Source organism: Hyla sarda, chromosome 8, assembly GCF_029499605.1.
Source record: "Hyla sarda isolate aHylSar1 chromosome 8, aHylSar1.hap1, whole genome shotgun sequence".
Classification (NCBI taxonomy): Eukaryota; Metazoa; Chordata; class Amphibia; order Anura; family Hylidae; genus Hyla; species Hyla sarda.
This window is the reverse complement of record NC_079196.1, coordinates 22,403,175-22,426,329: the sequence shown is the minus strand read 5'-3', so window position 1 is coordinate 22,426,329 and position 23,155 is coordinate 22,403,175. Positions and strand designations below refer to the sequence as shown.

Below are 23,155 nucleotides of genomic sequence, written 5' to 3'. Positions count from 1 at the left end.
AAAGATAGTTAGTGGCAATTGTATCAATTGACTTTAGAATGTAACAAATCTGGATCCTCTATGCAGAGGGCTCGCTGCTGGAGACACAGCCGTCTCCCAATTGTGCAGCGGCAGTGTTACGTTCAAAAAGAACAGCGCTTTAAAAGTGTAATCAGAATGGGTACCTTCTGTAGATTGCGCTGATCGCAGGACGAGTCCCAGTACCTGGGCAGAGGGTGGGCTGCTAGAGACTCGGCCGTCTCAGATGTGCAGCGGCAGCCAGGGACGTGCACACATAGGCAGGGGCGGACACAGACAACAGAGGGCCCCTGTGCAAAGAATATGCCTGGGCCCCCCACCCCCACCCAGGTAATATGTTTGCTAGGTAAGCAGGTAGTACGTTTGCAAGTAGTAAATTAGGTAAGTAGAACATTCTCTAAGTAGGTAGGCAAGTAGTAAGTTTGCAAGTTATTTAGGCAGGTAGTAAGTTCAGTTGGTAGGAAGGCAAGTAAAAGGTTTGCCGCTAGGTAGGTAGGTTACCATATATACTCGAGTATAAGCCGACCCAAATATAAGCCGAGGCCCCTAATTTCACCCCAAAATCCCAGGAAAAGTTATTGACTCGAGTATAAGCCTAGGGTGGGAAATTCATCATCCCCCCTGTCATCATCCAAACCCTCATCATCATCACCCTGTCATCATCCCCCCTTCATCATCCCCCTTCATCATCACCGCCTGTCATCATCCCCCCTTCATCATCCCACACCCCCCCTTCATCATCCCCTTGTCATCATCCCACACCCCCCCACTTCATCATCCCCTTGTCATCATCCCCACCCCCCTTCATCATCCCCTTGTCATCATCCCACACACCCCCTTCATCATCCCCTTGTCATCATCCCACACACACCCTTCATCATCCCCTTGTCATCATCCCCACCCCCCTTCATCATCCCCTTGTCATCATCCCACACACACCCTTCATCATCCCCTTGTCATCATCCCCTTGTCATCATCCCACACCCCCCCTTCATCATCCCCTTGTCATCATCCCCTTGTCATCATCCCCTTGTCATCATCCCACACCCCCCCTTCATCATCCCCTTGTCATCATCCCCTTGTCATCATCCCACACCCCCCCTTCATCATCCCCTTGTCATCATCCCCTTGTCATCATCCCCCTGTCATCATCCCACACCCCCCCTTCATCATCCCCCTGTCATCATCCCACACCCCCCTTCATCATCCCCTTGTCATCATCACCACCGCTTGTCAATGTCTGATACAGTGGTCTTCAACCTGCGGACCTCCAGATGTTTCAAAACTACAACTCCCAGCAAGCGCGGGCAGCCATCGGCTGTCCGGGCTTGCTGGGAGTTGTAGTTTTGAAACCTCTGGAGGTGCGCAGGTTGAAGACCACTGAGGGCGGAGAGTTCACTCGAGTATAAGCCGAGGGGGGTGTTTTCAGCACGAAAAATCGTGCTGAAAAACTCGGCTTATACTCGAGTATATACGGTATACGTTTGTTAGGTAGGCAGGAAAAACATTTGCTAGGTAGGTAATATGTTTGGTTGGTAGGTAGGCAGGTATATGTTTGGTTGGTAGGTGGGTGGCCCCGTTACATTTGGTAGGTAGGCCCTTAGTCCAGTGTTTTCCAAACAGGCTTTGGCTGTTTGGGCATGCTGGGAGTTGTAGTTTTGCAACAGCTGGAGGCACTCAGGTTGGGAAACACTGGACTAAGGGCCAAACTACCCACCAAAATGCCACCTTCTGCTGCAAAACTCTAACTTCCAGCTTAAGACTGTCCGAGCATGCTGGGAGTTGTAGTTTTGCAACAGATGGAGAGACAATGTTTCGAAAACACTGCCGTACTTAGTGTTTCCCAACCTAGGAGCCTCCAGCTGTTGCAAAACTACAACTCCCAGCATGCTCGGACAGTCTTAAGCTGGGAGTTAGAGTTTTTCAACAGCTGAAGGCACACAGGTTGGAAAACAATGGACTAAGGACCTACCTACCAAACCTGAGTGTCTCCAGCTGTTGCAGAACTATAACTCCCAGCATGCCTGGACAGCTAAAGACTGTCAGGGGAATGCTGGGAGTTGTAGTTTTGCAACAGCTGGAAGTCCCCAGGTTGGAAAATACTGACTAAATCAGTGTTTTCAAAACAGTGTCTCTCCAGGTAGTCCAAAACTACAACTCCCAGCATTCCCGAACAGTCTCTAGCTGTCAAGGCATGCTGGAAGTTATAGTTTTGCAACAGCTGGAGGCACACTTATTTGTAAACACTGGTGTAACACTGGAGGCACACTGATTTGTAAAACTGGTGCTGAAACAATGATGACACTGAGCGCACCGTGATTCCCTGACCTGCAGGAAAAGCAGAAGGCGGCGAACAGAGAACGGGACACCAATATTGGAGCAACGGGGGAGCATAGACAGTTGAGTTAGTTTCTTTTGGAATAATTTTCATCCCTGGCACAGTGGATAAAACTAAAATAAAATACTAAAAAAGCCAGCAAGTAGAAGTAAAACGTCCGTCTTTATTCAGGGTTCTTCCTTAAAAGCCTTCACGGTGGCAGACAAACCGTGAACATATCAAAAATATGAAATATTGCACAAACAGAGGGGGGTCCCAAGCATGGCTGACGCGTTTCTGATCTATCGATCCTTACTCATAGCCTGTAGATCCTCAAATGAGGCACCCTTATATACTCCAGGGCATTTTCCCCATTCCCACAGGAAGGGGAGGGACAGGTCCACATCACATGTGCGCGTGATTAAAACAAAAACATGGGACCAAACACAGATAAATTATTCGGAGACATATCAGTAATGTAATATTAAATCTGTTTTGCTATTTAGATCATGGGGTTGAATGCAATTCAAAAGATAAATCCACATGATTTCCCTAATGTGGAGGGATCGAATATGGTCACCTCCCCTTTTATTTAGCTTCACCTTCTCAATGCCTGAGAACCTGAGGGAAGTGGTGTCTGAATTATGACATATTAGAAAATGTTTAGATATGTTAGAAATGTTCGAGCTTAAAGGGCCAGCAGCATGTCTAATGTGCTCTTGCATGCGTTTTTTAAGGGACCTTTTGGTGGAACCCACATATGTTAAGTGACATTGGGGGAGATTTATCAAAACCTGTCCAGAGGAAAAGTGCTGAGTTGCCCATAGCAACCAATCAGATTGCTTCTTTAATTTTTGAAAAGGCCTCTGAGAAATGAAAGAAGCAATCTGATTGGTTGCTATGGGCAACTGGTCAACTTTTCCTCTGGACAGGTTTTCATACATTTTCCTTATTGTGTGCACATGATTTTATATACAACAAAAGTGCTATCACAGTTTATAAAGTTGTGAATGACATGGCATTTGCCATCCACCGTACCTTCTATTTTCTGGCATTTTTCAGCAAAGGGACATACCTCACACCGCGATTTACCGCACTTGTGGAAGCCCTTGGTGCTAATCCACTGGGTGGTAACAGTAGCCGTGTCCACCATACTGGGAACAAGGAGATTGGATAGAGTAGGTGCCCGCGTCTCTGCAAATCTCACACCTGACTTCATAATCTCCCCTACCGTGGGATCTGTTGATAAGTAAGTGTTTAATTACAATGCGTTTGATGTAATTAAATTCTGGACTGTACGTGGTGACAAATGTAGGACAATCTTGTGATTCAGTTGGTTGCTTACTTGTAAAAAGGGATTTTCGATCCATAGGATCCACTCTCGACCGAGCTTTTTTCAAGAGCCATCCAGGGTCACCTTGAGCCGCCAGGCGTGTGCATGCTGCATCAGCTTCCCTGCGGTACACCTCGGCGGAAGAACTGTTCCGCTTAATTCGTATAAGTTCACCTACTAGTATGGCTCTTACCGTTTGTTTGGAATGGCATGAATTCGCCCTTCGGATGGTGTTGCCTGATATCTTTTTTCTGTAAGGATCAACCTCAATTTTATTTGTATCAGGGTTGCCACGTAATATGACATCCAAAAAGGGGGTTTCACTTTTACACCATGTGTGGGTAAACGTAAGATTGAACCGATTATTATTGATATATGTCATGAATGCATCAACGGTCAGATGGTCAGACGACCAAATGATGAACACATCGTCTACATACCTCCCATACCATGCGAGGCATGTGGAAAATGGATTGGTGTCAGAAAAACTGCGCCTCCCACCAAAAAACAAAAAGCTTAGCCCGAGCTGGTGATGACTTTGCTCCCATTGAAGCACCCGTGCGCTGCAAATAAAAATTGTTACCAAACATAAAATAATTGTGTTTTAACACAAAATCTACCACCTCAATAATGTAATGTCTCAAATCCACAGAATATTTAGAAAATCTCATCAGTATATCCGAGATAGCTGATAATGCCAGGTTTTGCGGAATACTGGAATAGAGCGATTCAATGTCACAAGTAAGCCACGACAGAGAATCGCTCCATGTGAATTCATCCATGATTTTTAGCAAGTGCTTAGTGTCCTTGATATAACTTGGGCATTGCATATCCAGAGGTTGCAGTACTGAGTCCAACCACTCGCATAGGTGCTCATTAAGGGATCCGATCCCCGCCACGATCGGACGCATCGGCGGCGGGAATCGGTCCTTATGCAGCTTGGGTAGCGAGTGGAAGATACGAAAATATAATCCACTTCTTTTTGGGTCAAAATAGATCTGGCTTTCCCCTCTTCCAACAGAGTCAACAGATCTTTTTTAAAAGGTTCAGTGGGATCCCCACAAAGTTTAAGGTAAGTTTTATCATCAGATAGTAGATTTTCATTTAAATTGATATACAGTCCCGTGTCCATACATACTACCGTCAAATTTTTGTTTTTCTTTAATTTCTTTATGGCAGCAGCCTCCTTTTTATTCAAATTAGGACATTACTTTTGATTGTAGATTAACCAAATCTTTCATGATAAGGTCCTGGAACCAATCAAAAATTGCTGGTCTGTTCTGTTTGGAGTAAAACATTTGGTTTTTAGTGGAGAAGGTATGTGCAGTATTCACTTCATCACAAATTGATATCCCACTATTTTCAAAGAGACAGAGGTCTCTAAAAGCAATTTGTTCTGCTAACGTATGCATTAGTGGTAAATCAGGGTTTATAGAAAGTTGAGGTGGGTCCGATGGTTCATCAGCATTTTCCACAAAAAAATGTTTCTTAACTGTTAAAGTTCTCACAAATTTATTTATATCCAAAATTGTCCGATAAACATCAAAATGATGTGTAGGAGAGAAACCCAGTCCTTTCCACAGGACCGAGGTTTCTTCATCTGTAATGATTTGTGCAGAAATGTTAATGACTTGAAAATCCTCTTTTATTACTTTTTCCGTTTGTCCTTGTTACGCTCCGAAGCTCTTCTTCCTATGCTTTCTGCCACCGCGCCTTCCTCGTTTTTTGACTGTCTTCTCGCATTGCGATTCTTGTGAGTGTTCACATATTGCGGTTCTGAGTCCCCGCTAGTGTCCGTGGTATCTGAACAATCTGAATTTTCAGTAAACTCCTGGTCAGAAGAACTAAATTCACATGGAGCGATTCTCTGTCGTGGCTTACTTGCGACATTGAATCGCTCTATTCCAGTATTCCGAAAAACCTGCCATTATCAGCTATCTCGGATATACTGATGAGATTTTCTAAATATTCTGTGGATTTGAGACATTACATTATTGAGGTGGTAGATTTTGTGTTAAAACACAATTATTTTATGTTTGGTAACAATTTTTATTTGCAGCGCACGGGTGCTTCAATGGGAGCAAAGACATCACCAGCTCGGGCTAAGCTTTTTGTTTTTTTGGTGTGGGAGGAGCAGTTTATTTTTTCTGACACCAATCCATTTTCCACATGCCTCGCATGGTATGGGAGGTATGTAGACGATGTGGTCATCATTTGGTCGTCTGACCATCTGACCGTTGATGCATTCATGACATATATCAATAATAATCGGTTCAATCTTAAAGGGGTTATCCAGGCAAAAACTTTTTTATATATATCAACTGGCTCCAGAAAGTTAAACAGATTTGTAAATTACTTCTATTAAAAAATCTTAACCCTTTCAGTACTTATGAGCTTCTGAAGTTAAGGTTGTTCTTTTCTGTCTAAGTGCTCTCTGATGACACCTGTCTCGGGAAACGCCCAGTTTAGAAGAGGTTTGCTATGGGGATTTGCTTCTAAACTGGGCGTTGCCCGAGACACGTGTCATCAGAGAGCACTTAGACAGAAAAGAACAACCTTAACTTCAGAAGCTCATAAGTACTGAAAGGATTAAGATTTTTTTAATAGAAGTAATTTACAAATCTGTTTAACTTTCTGGAGCCAGTTGATATATAAAAAAAAGTTTTGGCCTGGAATACCCCTTTAAGTCCCAGGATGCCCTTGGTCCTAGTGGGGTTAAAAGGTCAAAAGATTAAATAATATAAACTAAGAAGACACTGTGAAGTACGGGGATATACTAGGCAGGCCTGGAGAAATATTTTTCAAGTGGCTTGATAATGATGGTGTGAGACCATTGAAACGTCGCTCTTTGCACATTTGGGATGAATAAATAGTTTTAATTTTTTCACCATACCTTGAGTGCCAGAGCATTTTCCTTGGAACTACTTATGCAGAATCCTGGACACCGATTCTAGCTGGAGGCACCTACTCACGCTTGGAACTATATATATATATATACACAAATCAAAAAATATGTTGCAGTATCTTATAATACCTTTTTTATTGGACTAACAGCATTTTGTAGAGAAGCTTTCGGGATTCCTCCCTTTATCAAGTCCAATAGACAAGGACTAATGATCAAAGGACTTTATAAATTATCAGGGAGGAATCCCGAAAGTTTGTCTCTACAAAATTCTGTTAGTCCAATAAAAAAGGTATTACAATCTGCGTCACTGGACTAATACGGCTACTCACATTTACTATACAGATATACACATACCTGAAGATGGTTTAGAACCCTGTGATGTCACACATGCTTGTGATGATGTCACCGTAAGCTGAACAAAGAGCTGCGCGCCGGCTGCAGTCTCTTCAGTGTGTTTTGTATTCACAACCTGTGGTGCAAAGTGTTTCTTAGAGAGTTTCTATTTGCGATAGAGAATTCAAGATTTTGACCGTTCCTTGTCTGAAGAGAGAACCACAAGGTAAGTCTCAGCCTCTTCTATTCATACATACACAGGGCTTTTTGTTTGTCAGGTTTTTTTTATTGTTGTTGCTTTTTTTTTTAGCAAAAAAAAACAAACAAGAAATTAATTTCCAAAAGAAATAACAAAAATTATATTTCTCATATTTCTCAATGGCTTAGGCATTAAACATAATAAAACGCACAGATAGTATCATGACCAGAGCTTTTTCTTGCAAAACTGCTAAAATGCAATTATGCCCAAAAAAGCCCCCAAGAAAAAGAGTCCTAATTCATGAAGTTCTAAAAGATATAAGTCTATGAGAAAGATTTGGTGGTGTAGTAAAAGAATGACAGAAAGATTAGGGCAGAAATATAATAGTATATAATAGAATTCTGTATGTACTAACAATAGAAATACTCCGGGTACTCCGAAAGGGAAAATGTTCAAATCAACTAGTGGCAGAAAGTCATATAGGGGACGGATAGATCCCAATGAGGTGGGGCAGGTTCATTATTAGTAAATGTATATAGCAGGATAGCCCAATTGTATCTACAGTATGAAGTTCACATGGCCCAGTGACCATACAGCCAAGCCCTTATAATCCACCATTACTGGGACAGATTCAGGGTTATCAGATATTACTAGGACCGGACAGTTTCAGGGTTATCAGATATTATAGGACCGGACAGGTTCAGGGTTATCAGATATTACTAGGACCGGACAGGTTCAGGGTTATCAGATATTATAGGACCGGACAGGTTCAGGGTTATCAGATATTACTAGGACCGGACAGGTTCAGGGTTATCAGATATTATAGGACCGGACAGGTTCAGGGTTATCAGATATTACTAGGACTGGACAGGTTCAGGGTTATCAGATATTACTAGGACCGGACAGGTTCAGGGTTATCAGATATTACTAGGACCGGACAGGTTCAGGGTTATCAGATATTACTAGGACCGGACAGGTTCAGGGTTATCAGATATTACTAGGACCGGACAGGTTCAGGGTTATCAGATATTACTAGGACCGGAGAGGTTCAGGGTTATCAGATATTACTAGGACCGGACAGGTTCAGGGTTATAGATATTACTAGGACCGGAGAGGTTCAGGGTTATCAGATATTACTAGGACCGGACAGGTTCAGGGTTATCAGATATTACTAGGACCGGACAGGTTCAGGGTTATCAGATATTACTAGGACCGGACAGGTTCAGGGTTATAGATATTACTAGGACCGGACAGGTTCAGGGTTATCAGATATTACTAGGACCGGACAGGTTCAGGGTTATCAGATATTACTAGGACCGGACAGGTTCAGGGTTATAGATATTACTAGGACCGGACAGGTTCAGGGTTATCAGATATTACTAGGACCGGACAGGTTCAGGGTTATCAGATATTACTAGGACTGGACAGGTTCAGGGTTATCAGATATTACTAGGACCGGACAGGTTCAGGGTTATCAGATATTACTAGGACCGGACAGGTTCAGGGTTATCAGATATTATAGGACCGGGCAGGTTCAGGGTTATCAGATATTATTAGGACCGGACAGGTTCAGGGCTATCAGATATTACTAGGACCGGACAGGTTCAGGGTTATCAGACATTGGTAACCTCAGGGAAGACGTCTCCATATAAAACACTTATAGAGAAGCGTCTTCTTCTGAGGCTGCGATGGTCTTAGTGTTATCTTGTGGTTCTGTGCTGGACATTTCTGCTCTGTATGAAGGATCTATTGTATAATGACAGGAATGATGACATGTTGTCTAATGTCTTCACTTATCTCTCTCTCTCTAGTGTTTTCAGGCTCTGACCTGTGACCATGGCCTCTCCACAAGATCCATTGCTGAAGGAGGAGGAAGAAGCAATGGAGGACCATAGTGATATGGATGTAGAAAAGGGCGATATCCCTGAGAGGCAGAACCTGCCATCTCTAAGCGTGATGTCCACCGCACGTTCCATCATCACCGTAGTGATCCTCGCCTTTGTTAATTTGCTCATCTATGCAAATCGCTCCAGCGTGGCGGGGGTGCTGCCTTATATACAGAAAGCATATGACACCAATGCTAGTCTGTCCGGCTTATTGAATACATTGTTCATTGGAAGCTACGTGCTGGTCGCACCAATTGCCGGATATTTGGGCGACCACTGTAATAAGAAATATACTGTTTGCGCAGGAGTCGTCATTTGGCTGAGCATGACACTTACTCTGTCATTCATCCCTGACGGGTACTTCCTGCTCTTCCTGCTGACGAGTGGGCTGGTTGGAGCCGGAGAGGCGACTTTCTGCACCATCGCCCCCTCCATCATTGCAGACCTTTTTACAAGTGACCAGCGGACCCGCATGCTGAACGTGTTTTACTCCGTCATACCTGTAGGCTGCGGACTAGGATACATCATCGGGCCCAAAGTGACTGATGCAGCAAGGGGCGATTGGCACTGGGCGTTTCGGGTCACCCCTGGCCTGGGCCTCATAGCTGTGGCTTTCATGATTTTGGTCACAAAGGAGCTTCCAAGAACAACTACAAACGGGAAGAAGAACAACAAATCCCAGAAGTTTGCCAAATGGGCGACAGATCTGAAAAAACTATTTAAAAATCGAAGCTTCATGTTAACCACCATGGGATCGACGGCTGTATCCTTCATAGTGGGAGCCATAGGTGTATGGGGTCCGTCATACCTGACCCACGCACGAACACTCCTACAAGAGAAGGACCCTTGCCGTGCTGAACCGTGTGACTATCACGACATCCTAATATTTGGTGTGGTTACAGTCGTTTCCGGCATTCTGGGAGTTGTAGCAGGGACGGAGATAAGTAAAAGATATCGCAAATCCAACCCACGGGCGGACCCGCTTGTGTGTGGATGCGCGATGATGCTCTCCGCCCCTTTTCTTCTGTTGGCATTGACTTTTGGCAACATCAGCCTCGTTGCCACCAACATCTTCATCTTCATCGGAGAGACGCTTCTGTCAGTAAATTTCACCCTCATATCTGACATTATACTAAAAGTAGTAACTCCGTGGAGGAGATCTTCAGCCCTGGCCGTGCAGATGACAATCTATCACCTCCTAGGTGACGCCGGCAGCCCGTACCTCATCGGCCTGATATCTGACACCTACGAACGAGGATATGCCAAATCCCCTCTTCTGAAATACCGCAGCCTGGAGTATGCCCTCATGACCTGCACCATAATGGCAGTCATCGGAGGGGCCTTCTTCATGGCCACGGCCCTATTTATAGAGAGGGACGAAAAAGAAGCAGAGATGGAATCAGAACCTCCGTCATCCTCCTCCTCCTCACTGCTTCCTGCCGATGAGGACCGCGCTTCAGACTGAGGAAAAGTCATTGCTTACCTTTATCCTGTTTACTTCATTAAAAAAAAATTAAGAAAAAAATAACTGCATTTGTTGTATGTTCCACTTTACCCCTTATTCTCTACCCAGGGGCGGACACAGACAGCAGAGGGCCCTTGTGCAAAGAATGTGTGCCTGTGCCCCCCCCCCCAAAACATCAATTGTTCAGCACCCCACCCCCCTCCATGTGTCACTTGCTGTATAAGTTTCTAATTATTTATTAAGGCCTCCCATATGCCGCAGCTCATTCAAGCCCCCCACATTAGGTAGCATAGATTCCCAACATTAGGTAGCATAGATTCCCCACATTAGGTAGCATAGTTTCCTCACATTAGGTAGCATAGTTTCCCCACATTAGGTAGCATAGATTCCCTACATTGGGTAGCAGTTTCCCCACATTAGGTAGCATAGTTTGCCCACATTAGGTAGCATAGTTTGCCCACATTAGGTAGCATAGTTTCCCCACAAAAGGTAGCACAGATTCCCCACATTAGGTAACATAGTTTCCCCACATTAGGTAGCATAGTTTCCCCACATTAGGTAGCACAGATTCCCCACATCAGGTAACATAGTTTCCCCACATTAGGTAACATAGTTTCCCACATTAGGTAGCATAGTTTGCCCACATTAGGTAGCACAGATTCCTCACATTAGGTAACATAGTTTCCCCACATTAGGTAGCATAGTTTCCCCACATTAGGTAGCACAGATTCCCCACATTAGGTAACATAGTTTCCCCACATTAGGTAGCATAGCTTCACCACATTAGGGAGCATACTTTCCCCACATTAGGTAGCATATTTTCCCCACATTAGGTAGCACAGATTCCCCACATTAGGTAACATAGTTTCCCCACATTAGGTAGCATAGATTCCTCACATTAGGTAGCCATAGCCCCCCCAAACACACAGACAGACACAGACACACACAGAGACACACTTACCTGCCCTGCACAGCGCTTCTCCTCTCAGCGCTTCTCCTCTCCGGCAGCGGCCTGACGAATGACGTCACTGACGTCCTCCTGAGCGGGTCTGCAGAAGTACGTCACTTGTGCGACGTCCCTCATCAGACCCCGGTCGGCCGGAGGCAGACTCACTGTCTAAAGTGCCCGCTGCGCTATTATACCCCGCAGCTGCTTTAGAACAGTGAGCAGCGGCGGCGCCAACCCTGCCATGAACCTACTAGGCACAAAAAAAAAGGGGGCAGCAAAATGCCGCCCCTGAAAAGTGCCACCTGGGACTTATGGTCCCACCGGGTCCCATGGTAGGGCCGACCAGAGGCGGCTCTAGACTTTGTGAGGCCTTAGGCGAAACTTGAACATGAGGCCCTGCTTTATTTTCTGCTGAAATTACATGGTGGTCCGGCTGTGAGATGGTTATACTGTGACATCACTGTGTATTATCCCTGTACTGTGACATCACTCTGTGTATTATCCCTGTAATGTGACATCACTGTGTATTAACTCTGTACTGTGCCATCACTGTGTATTATCCCTGTACTGTGACATCACTGTGTATTATCTCTGTACTGTGCCATCACTCTGTGTATTATCCCTGTACTGTGACATCACTGTGTGTATTATCCCTGTACTGTGACATCACTGTGTATTATCCCTGTACTGTGACATCACTGTGTGTATTATCCCTGTACTGTGACATCACTGTGTATTATCTCTGTACTGTGCCATCACTCTGTGTATTATCCCTGTAATGTGACATCACTGTGTATTAACTCTGTACTGTGACATCACTGTGTATTATCTCTGTACTGTGACATCACTGTGTATTATCCCTGTACTGTGACGTCACTGTGTATTATCTCTGTACTGTGCCATCACTCTGTGTATTATCCCTGTACTGTGACATCACTGTATGTATTATCCCTGTACTGTGACATCACTGTGTATTATCCCTGTACTGTGACATCACTGTGTATTATCTCTGTACTGTGACATCACTGTGTATTGTCCCTGTACTGTGACATCACTGTGTGTATTATACCTGTAATGTGACATCACTGTGTATTATCCCTGCACTGTGACATCACTCTGTAAATTATCCCTGTACTGATTATCCCTGTACTGTGACATCACTCTGTATATTATCCCTGTACTGTGACATCACTGTGTGTATTATCCATGTACTGTGACATCACTGTGTATTATCCCTGTACGGTGACATCACTCTGTATATTATCCCTGTACTGTGACATCACTCTGTATATTATCCCTGTATTGTGACATCACTGTGTATTATTCCTGTACTGTGACATCACTGTGTATTATTCCTGTACTGTGACATCACTGTGTATTATTCCTGTACTGTGACATCACTGTGTATTATTCCTGTACTGTGACATCACTGTGTGTATTATCTCTGTACTGTGACATCACTGTGTATTATCCCTGTACTGTGACATCACTGTGTATTATCCCTGTACTGTGACGTCACTGTGTATTATCCCTGTACTGTGACATCACTGTGTATTATTCCTGTACTGTGACATCACTGTGTATTATTCCTGTACTGTGACATCACTGTGTGTATTATCTCTGTACTGTGACATCACTGTGTATTATCCCTGTACTGTGACATCACTGTGTATTATCCCTGTACTGTGACGTCACTGTGTATTATCCCTGTACTGTGACGTCACTGTGTATTATCCCTGTACTATGACATCACTGTGTATATTATCCCTCCCTGTACTGTGACATCACTGTGTGTATTATCTCTGTACTGTGACATCACTGTGTATTATCCCTGTACTGTGACATCGCTGTGTGTATTATCTCTGTACGTGTGTATTATCTCTGTACTGTGACATCACTGTGTATTATCCCTGTACTGTGACATCGCTGTGTGTATTATCTCTGTACGTGTGTATTATCTCTGTACTGTGACATCACTGTGTATTATCCCTGTACTGTGACATCACTGTGTGTATTATCTCTGTACTGTGACATCACTGTGTGTATTATCTCTGTACTGTGACATCACTGTGTGTATTATCCCTGTACTGTGACATCACTGTGTATTATTTCTGTACTGTGACGTCACTGTGTATTATCCCTGTACTATGATATTACTGTGTATATTATCCCTCCCTGTACTGTGAAATCACTGTGTGTATTATCTCTGTACTGTGACATCACTGTGTGTATTATCTCTGTACTGTGACATCACTGTGTGTATTATCTCTGTACTGTGACATCACTGTGTGTATTGTCCCTGTACTGTGACATCACTGTGTATTATCCCTGTACTGTGACATCACTGTGTGTATTATTCCTGTACTGTGACATCACTGTGTATTATTCCTGTACTGTGACATCACTGTGTGTATTATCCCTGTACTGTGACATCACTGTGTGTATTATCCCTGTACTGTGACATCACTGTGTATTATCCCTGTACTGTGACATCACTGTGTATATTATCCCTGTACTGTGACATCACTGTGTATATTATCCCTGTACTGTGACATCACTGTGTGTATTATCTCTGTACTGTGACATCACTGTGTGTATTATCTCTGTACTGTGACATCACTGTGTGTATTGTCCCTGTACTGTGACATCACTGTGTATTATCCCTGTACTGTGACATCACTGTGTGTATTATTCCTGTACTGTGACATCACTGTGTATTATTCCTGTACTGTGACATCACTGTGTGTATTATCCCTGTACTGTGACATCACTGTGTGTATTATCCCTGTACTGTGACATCACTGTGTATTATCCCTGTACTGTGACATCACTGTGTATATTATCCCTGTACTGTGACATCACTGTGTATATTATCCCTGTACTGTGACATCACTGTGTGTATTATTCCTGTACTGTGACATCACTGTGTGTATTATCCCTGTACTGTGACATCACTGTGTGTATTATCCCTGTACTGTGACATCACTGTGTGTATTATCCCTGTATTGTGACATCAATGTGTATATTATCTCTGAACTATAACATCACTGTGCGTTATCTCTATACTGCAACATCACTGTTGATACTTACACTGCACTGTGACATCACTGTATATATTAAGCCTGTATACCCTAATGTCACTGTACATATTTACCTTGCACTGCGAGTGACAATACAGGGTAAATATACACAGTGACATCACAGTTCAGAGTTAATATAAACAGTAATGTCTCTGTACAGGGACAATAAACAGTTTTGCCACTACAGGGTTAATAAACGCAGTGTTGTCACAGTAGAGGGTAACTATACAGTGATGTCATTGTACCGGGAAAATATACACAGTGAAGTCAGCATTCAAGAATAATAAACTGTGATGTCACTACAGGGTTGTTATACACAGTGACATCAAATTACAGGATGAAGCACAGTGATGTCACAGTTTATTATGAAGCACAGTGATGTCACAGTTTATTATGACGCACAGTGATGTCAGTTTATTATGAAGCACAGTGATGTCACAGTTTATTATGAAGCACAGTGATGTCACAGTTTATTATGAAGCACGGTGATGTCACAGTTTATTATGAAGCACGGTGATGTCACAGTTTATTATGAAGCACAGTGATGTCACAGTTTAGTATGAAGCACAGTGATGTCACAGTTTATTATGAAGCACAGTGATGTCACAGTTTATTATGAAGCACAGTGATGTCACAGTTTATTATGAAGCACAGTGATGTCACAGTTTATTATGAAGCACAGTGATGTCACAGTTTATTATGAAGCACAGTGATGTCAGTTTATTATGAAGCACAGTGATGTCACAGTTTATGATGAAGCACAGTGATGTCACAGTTTATTATGAAGCACAGTGATGTCACAGTTTATTATGAAGCACAGTGATGTCACAGTTTAGTATGAAGCACAGTGATGTCACAGTTTATTATGAAGCACAGTGATGTCACAGTTTATTATGAAGCACAGTGATGTCACAGTTTATTATGAAGCACAGTGATGTCAGTTTATTATGAAGCACAGTGATGTCACAGTTTATTATGAAGCACAGTGATGTCACAGTTTATTATGAAGCACAGTGATGTAACAGTTTATTATGAAGCACAGTGATGTCACAGTTTATTATGAAGCACAGTGATGTCAGTTTATTATGAAGCACAGTGATGTCACAGTTTATTATGAAGCACAGTGATGTCAGTTTATTATGAAGCACAGTGATGTCACAGATTATTATGAAGCACAGTGATGTCAGTTTATTATGAAGCACAGTGATGTCAGTTTATTATGAAGCACAGTGATGTCACAGTTTATTATGAAGCACAGTGATGTCACAGTTTATTATGAAGCACAGTGATGTCAGTTTATTGTGAAGCACAGTAATGTCACAGTTTATTATGAAGCACAGTGATGTCAGTTTATTATGAAGCACAGTGATGTCACAGTTTATTATGAAGCACAGTGATGTCACAATTTATTATGAAGCAGAGTGATGTCACAGTTTATTATGAAGCACAGTGATGTCACAGTTTATTATGAAGCACAGTGATGTCACAGTTTATTATGAAGCACAGTGATGTCACAATTTATTATGAAGCAGAGTGATGTCACAGTTTATTATGAAGCACAGTGATGTCACAGTTTATTATGAAGCACAGTGATGTCACAGTTTATGATGAAGCACAGTGATGTCACAGTTTATGATGAAGCACAGTGATGTCACAGTTTATGATGAAGCACAGTGATGTCACAGTTTATTATGAAGCACAGTGATGTCACAGTTTATTGTGAAGCACAGTGATGTCACAGAGACTACAGAATGTATAACTGTACGTATGATAAAGATGGCGGGATGCTATCGAAACGTCACACATACATGGGGGAATAAAACACTTTGTTTTTGCACCTTATCTGGGAGTGCCGCTGGATCTTTAGTTTTGTAGATAGATGATATATAGATAGATAGATAATAGATATGAGATAGATAGATAGATATGAGATAGATAGATAGATAGATAGATAGATAGATATGAGATAGATAGATAGATCAGTGTATCCCAACCAGGGGGCCTCTAGATCAGTGTATCCCAACGAGGGGGCCACAGCTGGAGGCCCCCTGGTTGGGAAACACTGATCTATCTATCTATCAATCATCTATCTATCCATCTATCTCCTATCTATCTATATCATATCTATCTATCATCTATCTATCTATATCATATCTATCATCTATCTATCTATCTATCATCTATTAATCTATCTTTCTATCTATCTCATATCTATCTATCTATCTATATATCATCTATCTATCTATCTCTCATATCTATCTATCTTTCATCTATCTCTCATCTATCTGAGATAAATATGAGATAGATAGATAAATAGAAAGATAGGGGGATATTTATCAAAACCCGTCCAGAGGAAAAGTTGCCCAGTTGCCCATAGCAACCAATCAGATCACTGCTTTCATTTTTATCAAGGCCTCTGCAAAATGAAAGAAGCGATCTGCAACTTTTCCTTTGCACAGGTTTTGATAAATCTCCCCCATAGATAGATACATAAATAGATGGATATAGATAGATGGATTGATAGATAGATATGAGATAGATAGATATGAGATAGATAGATATGAGATAGATAGATAGATAGATAGATAGATATGAGATAGATATGAGATAGATAGATAGATAGATATGAGATAGATAGATAGATAGATATGAGATAGATAGATAGATATGAGATAGATAGATATGAGATAGATAGATATGAGATAGATAGATAGGAGATAGATAGATAGGAGATAGATAGATAGATAGGAGATAGATGGATAGATAGATAGATAGGAGATAGATAGATATGAGATAGATAGATATGAGATAGATAGATAGGAGATAGATAGATATGAGATAGATATGAGATAGATATGAGATAGATATGAGATAGATATGAGATAGATATGAGATAGATATGAGATAGATAGATATGAGATAGATAGATATGAGATAGATAGATAGATAGATAGATAGATAGGAGATAGATAGATAGATAGATAGGAGATAGATAGATATGAGATAGATAGATATGAGATAGATAGATAGGAGATAGATAGATATGAGATAGATAGATATGAGATAGATAGATAGATAGATAGATAGATAGATAGATATGAGATAGATATGAGATAGATATGAGATAGAAAGATATGAGATAGATAGATAGATAGGAGATAGATGGATAGATAGATAGCAGTGGCGTTGCTAGGGTTGGTGTCACCCGGTGCGGTAGAAAATGGTGTCACCCCCATACCTCCCCACCCCCCCTCAGTAAGTTTTTAGCCTGTTGTGACAGACACCACTGTTGTAGCGCATTGTGAGAAATTCCAGTATAATAATCAGATATACCAGTTGCCACAGAATAGGAAAGTGTTAAAGAAGTTTTCACCATTTAAATATACAGCTCCCAGAATTATTTAAAGGGGTACTCCACTGGAAAACATTTTCTTTTATATCAACTGGTGCCAGAAAGTTAAACAGATTTTTAAATTACTTCTATTTATAATCTTAATACTTACAGTACTTATAAGCTGCTGTATGCTCCACAGGATGTTGTGTAGTTCTTTCCAGTCTGACCACAGTGCTATTTGCTGACACCTCTGTCCATGTCAGGAACTGTCCAGAGCAGGACAGGTTTGCTATGGGGATTTGCTTCTACTATGGACAGTTCCTGACATGGACAAAGGTGTCAGCACAGAGCACTGTGGTCAGACAGAAAAGAAATTAAAAAAGAAAATAACTTCCTGTGAATCGCTTATACAGCAGCTAATAAGTACTAGAAGGATTAAGATTTTTAAATAGAAGTAATTTACAAATCTGTTTAACTTTGTAGCACCAGTTGATTAAAAAAAATGGTTTCCAGTAGAGTACCCCTTTGAGCAGTGGTGAGGTTATGCTGGGAGTTGTAGTTTCACTGACCTAACTGTAGAACTGACAAGCGACTACAGCTCTGATAGGACATAGAGAGGAGAATGTACAATGATATCACTGACTACAGGTGACGTCTTCTCTATAGTGAGGAGAATACACAATGATATCAGTGACTACAGGTGACGTCTTCTCTATAGTCTTACCTTATCTAATTCAGATGGTACATACCGCCAGGACTTGTTCCAGCTAAAACTTCTCTCTGCAGAATGTGACGCCCAGACGTCTCCTCACTATGTCAGTGCATTCTCATCCTCTATATGAAAACAATTATTATTATAAACCTGCCAGACACTGTATCCTCTAAATATAATACTACTATACACTATACTCTTTGATTATAAACCTTCCATACACCATACCCACTGAATATAATACTACCACACACTGTACATTCTGAATACCAACATATACTGTACACTCTGAATATAAATCTGCCACATACTTTAACCCTGAATATAATACCGCCACACACTGTACCCACTGAATATAATACTACCACATACTGTACCCTCTGAATATAATACTACCACCCACTGAGCCCTCTGAATATAATCCTACCACCCACTGCGCCCTCTGAATATAATAATACTACCACACACTGTGCCCTCTGAACATAAATCTGCCACATACTGTACCCTCTGAATATAAATCTGCCACATACTGCACCCCTGAATATAAATCTGCCACATACTGTACCCCTGAATATAATACCGCCACACACTGTACCCACTGAATATAATACTACCACATATTGTACCCTCTGAATATAATACTACCACCCACTGCGCCCTCTGAATATAATACTACCACAAACTGCGCCCCCTGAATATAAATCTGCCACATACTGTACCCTCTGAATATAAATCTGCCACATACTGTACCCCTGAATATAAATCTGCCACATACTGTACCCCTGAATATAATACTACCACCCACTGCACCCTCTGAATATAATACTTAGAGATGAGCGAACTACAGTAAATTCGATTCGTCACGAACTTCTCGGCTCGGCAGTTGATGACTTTTCCTGTATAAATTAGTTCAGCTTTCAGGTGCTCCCGTGGGCTGGAAAAGGTGGATACAGTCCTAGGAGACTCTTTCCTAGGACTGTATCCACCTTTTCCAGCCCAACAGAGCACCGGAAAGCTGAACTAATTTACGCAGGATAAGTCATCAACTGCCGAGCAGAGAAGTTCGTGACAAATCGAATTTACTGTAAGTTCGCTCATCTCTAATAATACTACCACAAACTGCGCCCTCTGAATATAATACTACCACAAACTGCGCCCTCTGAATATAATACAACCACAAACTGAGCCCTCTGAATATAATACTACCACAAACTGCGCCCTCTGAATATAATACTACCACACACTGAGCCCTCTGAATATAATACTACCACAAACTGCGCCCTCTGAATAACATTGCCATACAGTGCACCCTCTGAATATAATACCACAACCGCAGTAACACCCCTCAACATCCGTTAGCTGATGCTATTACCACAGGAGGGGGGTATTGGTGGTGTTGCTAGTGGATGATGGGGGTGCTACTACTGGGGGGGTGTTGCTGGAGGATGATGAGGGTGCTACTGGCCATCCCCCCTGGCAGTACCACCCCCATCATCCATCGGCAGGATCATCCTCCTGGCAGGAGCACCGCCATCATCCACCACCAGGATCTGCTGATGGAGGTGCTGCTGCTGGGGGGTGGGTGTTGCTGGTGGATGATGAGGGTGCTACTGCCAGGGGGGGAGCATTAGGTAGGCAGCAGTTCCCCCACATTAGGTAGGTAGCAGTTTCCCCACATAAGGTAGCATCTTTTCCCCACATTAGGCAGCATAGATTCCCCACATGTGGTACCAGTTCCCCCACATTAGGTAGGTACCAGTTACCCCACATTAGGTAGCACAGATTCCCCACATTAGGTAGCAATTTCCCCACATTAGGTAGCACAGATTCCCCACATTATGTAGCAGTTTCCCCACATTAGGTAGCATAGATTCCCCACAATTGGTAGCACAGATTACCCACATAAGGTAGCATAGACTCCCCACATAAGGTAGCATAGACTCCCCACATTTGGTAGCACAGACTCCCCACATTTGGTAGCACAGATTCCCCACATTAGGTGGCATAGACACCCCACATTAGGTAGCATAGACTCCGCACACTTGGTAGTAGTTTCCCCACATTAGGCCGCAGGTTCCCCACAATGGGTCAAAGTCTCCCCACATTAGATCGCTGGTTCAACCTACCCCCCCCACCACACACACAAAAAACCACATACAACACAGATAGACACACACACAAACACACACACAGTCAGATAGACACACACTCACAGACAGACACACACACAGAGTCACACAGTCACACACACACACACAGTCACATACACACACAGTCACACACACAGTCACATACACACACAGACAGAGAGACAGACACTCACCCATCCAGCGCAGCGCTCCTTCTCACCTGGCGCCCTGCGAGTGACGTAACTGACGTCCTCCTGCGCGGCCATGCAGTGTGACGTCAGGCCGGCGCAGACGTGGGAGCGGAGGCCGGGCACAGTGCTTGTGACGGCTAGGGGGTGTGTGATGACGGACGGGCGCACAGTGCAGGTGAAAGAGGGGGGGTTGCTGACGGACGGGCGCACCGCACACAAATCGCGGGGGGGGGGGGTGCTGACGGATGGGAGGCCGGTCGGGCACAGATGGGGGGTGTCTGTGTAGCTGGGGAGGGGGGTGGATGCTGCGGAGCATCTTGTGCCGCACCCCCCGCACCCGGGTCGCAACGCCACTGATAGATAGATAGATAGATGGATAGGAGATAGATGGATAGATAGATAGATAGATAGGAGATAGATGGATAGATAGATAGATTGATAGATGGATAGGAGATAGATGGATAGATAGATAGATAGATAGGAGATAGATGGAAAGATAGATAGATAGATAGATAGATGGATAGGAGATAGATGGATAGATAGATAAATAAATAAAAAACCCCAGAAGAGCAGCACAACAAAATGAAGAAAACCAATGCAATGGTGCACGCTGGGTGTGGATCTTGGTGAGAGATTCACTTGTACTAGAAAAAAGCAAGAGACCAGCAGCACAGAGAAAAATTAGTGCAAAAAAGGTGGAGATTTATTACATTATCCCAGTGTACAAGCTCCTTGAGAACGGTGACGAGAGGTCACTGAAACGTCGCTTCTTTTGTACACTGGGATAATGTAATAAATCTCCACCTTTTTTGCACTAATTTTTCTCTGTGCTGCTGGTCTCTTGCTTTTTTTCTAGTACAAGTGAACATCTCACCAAGCTTTTTTTTTTTGATAGATAGATAGATAATAGATAGATGATTGATATAGATCAGTGTTTCCCAACTAGGGGGGCCTCCAGCTGTTGCAAAACTACAACTCCCAGTATGCTCATAAAGCCAAAGGAATGCTGGGAGTTGTAGTTTTGCAACAGCTGGAGGCCCCCTGGTTGGGAAACTGATCTATCTATATCATATAAATTTATCTATATCATATCCATCTATCTATATCATATCCATCTATCTATATCATATCCATCTATCTCCTATCTATCTGTCTATATCATATCTATCTATCATCTATCTATCTATATCATATCTATGTATCTATCTATCTATATCATATCCATCTATCATATCTATCTATCTATTGTCACGATGCCGGCTGGCAGGTAGTGGATCCTCTGTGCCAGAGAGGGATTGGCGTGGACCGTGCTAGTGGATCGGTTCTAAGTCACTACTGGTTTTCACCAGAGCCCGCCGCAAAGCGGGATGGTCTTGCTGCGGCGGTAGTGACCAGGTCGTATCCACTAGCAACGGCTCAACCTCTCTGGCTGCTGAAGATAGGCGCGGTACAAGGGAGTAGACAGAAGCAAGGTCGGACGTAGCAGAAGGTCGGGGCAGGCAGCAAGGATCGTAGTCAGGGGCAACGGCAGGAGGTCTGGAACACAGGCTAGGAACACACAAGGAAACGCTTTCACTGGCACGATGGCAACAAGATCCGGCAAGGAAGTGCACAGGTGATAACTCTAATTGGAACCACTGCGCCAATCAGCGGCGCAGTGGCCCTTTAAATCGCAAAGACCCGGCGCGCGCGCGCCCTAGGGAGCGGGGCCGCGCGCGCCGGGACAGGACTGACGGAGAGCGAGTCAGGTACGGGAGCCGGGGTGCGCATCGCGAGCGGGCTCTACCCGCATCGCGAATCGCATCCCGGCTGGAGGCGGTATCGCAGCGCCCCGGGTCAGTGGATCTGACCGGAGCGCTGAAGTGAGGAGAGTGTAGCGAGCGCTCCGGGGAGGAGCGGGGACCCGGAGCGCTCGGCGTAACAGTACCCCCCCCCTTGGGTCTCCCCCTCTTCTTAGAGCCTGAGAACCTGAGGAGCAGACTTTTGTCTAGGATATTGTCCTCAGGTTCCCAGGATCTCTCTTCTGGACCACAACTCTCCCAGTCCACTAAAAAAAAGGTTTTCCCTCTGACCTTTTTGGATGCCAGAATCTCTTTGACGGAGAAGATGTCCGAGGAGCCGGAAACAGGAGTGGGAGGAACAGATTTGGGAGAGAAACGGTTAATGATAAGTGGTTTAAGAAGAGAAACGTGAAAGGCATTAGGAATACGAAGAGAGGGAGGAAGAAGAAGTTTGTAAGAGACAGGATTAATCTGGCACAAAACTTTGAAAGGACCAAGATAGCGTGGTCCCAACTTATAGCTA

At 43.2% G+C, this 23,155-nt stretch overlaps 2 protein-coding genes across 2 annotated transcripts in view; both read left to right on the top strand.

Annotated features, from left to right (window-relative positions):
- The window catches only part of LOC130285270 (lactase/phlorizin hydrolase-like), a 133,690-nt gene that overhangs the window by 58,861 nt on the left and 51,674 nt on the right, over positions 1-23,155 (top strand). The window lies entirely within an intron of this gene.
- Positions 7,006-10,504, top strand: LOC130285114 (protein spinster homolog 1-like). The gene is made up of 2 exons (XM_056536328.1): positions 7,006-7,132; positions 8,917-10,504. Exon 2 carries the CDS (start codon positions 8,942-8,944, stop codon positions 10,454-10,456), a length of 1,515 nt encoding a protein of 504 aa, XP_056392303.1. The 5' UTR covers positions 7,006-7,132; positions 8,917-8,941; the 3' UTR covers positions 10,457-10,504.

Coding starts and splice junctions, on each gene's coding strand:
- LOC130285114 (XM_056536328.1), top strand. CDS start 8,942: ATGGCCTCTCCACAAGATCCATTGCTGAAGGAGGAGGAAGAAGCAATG.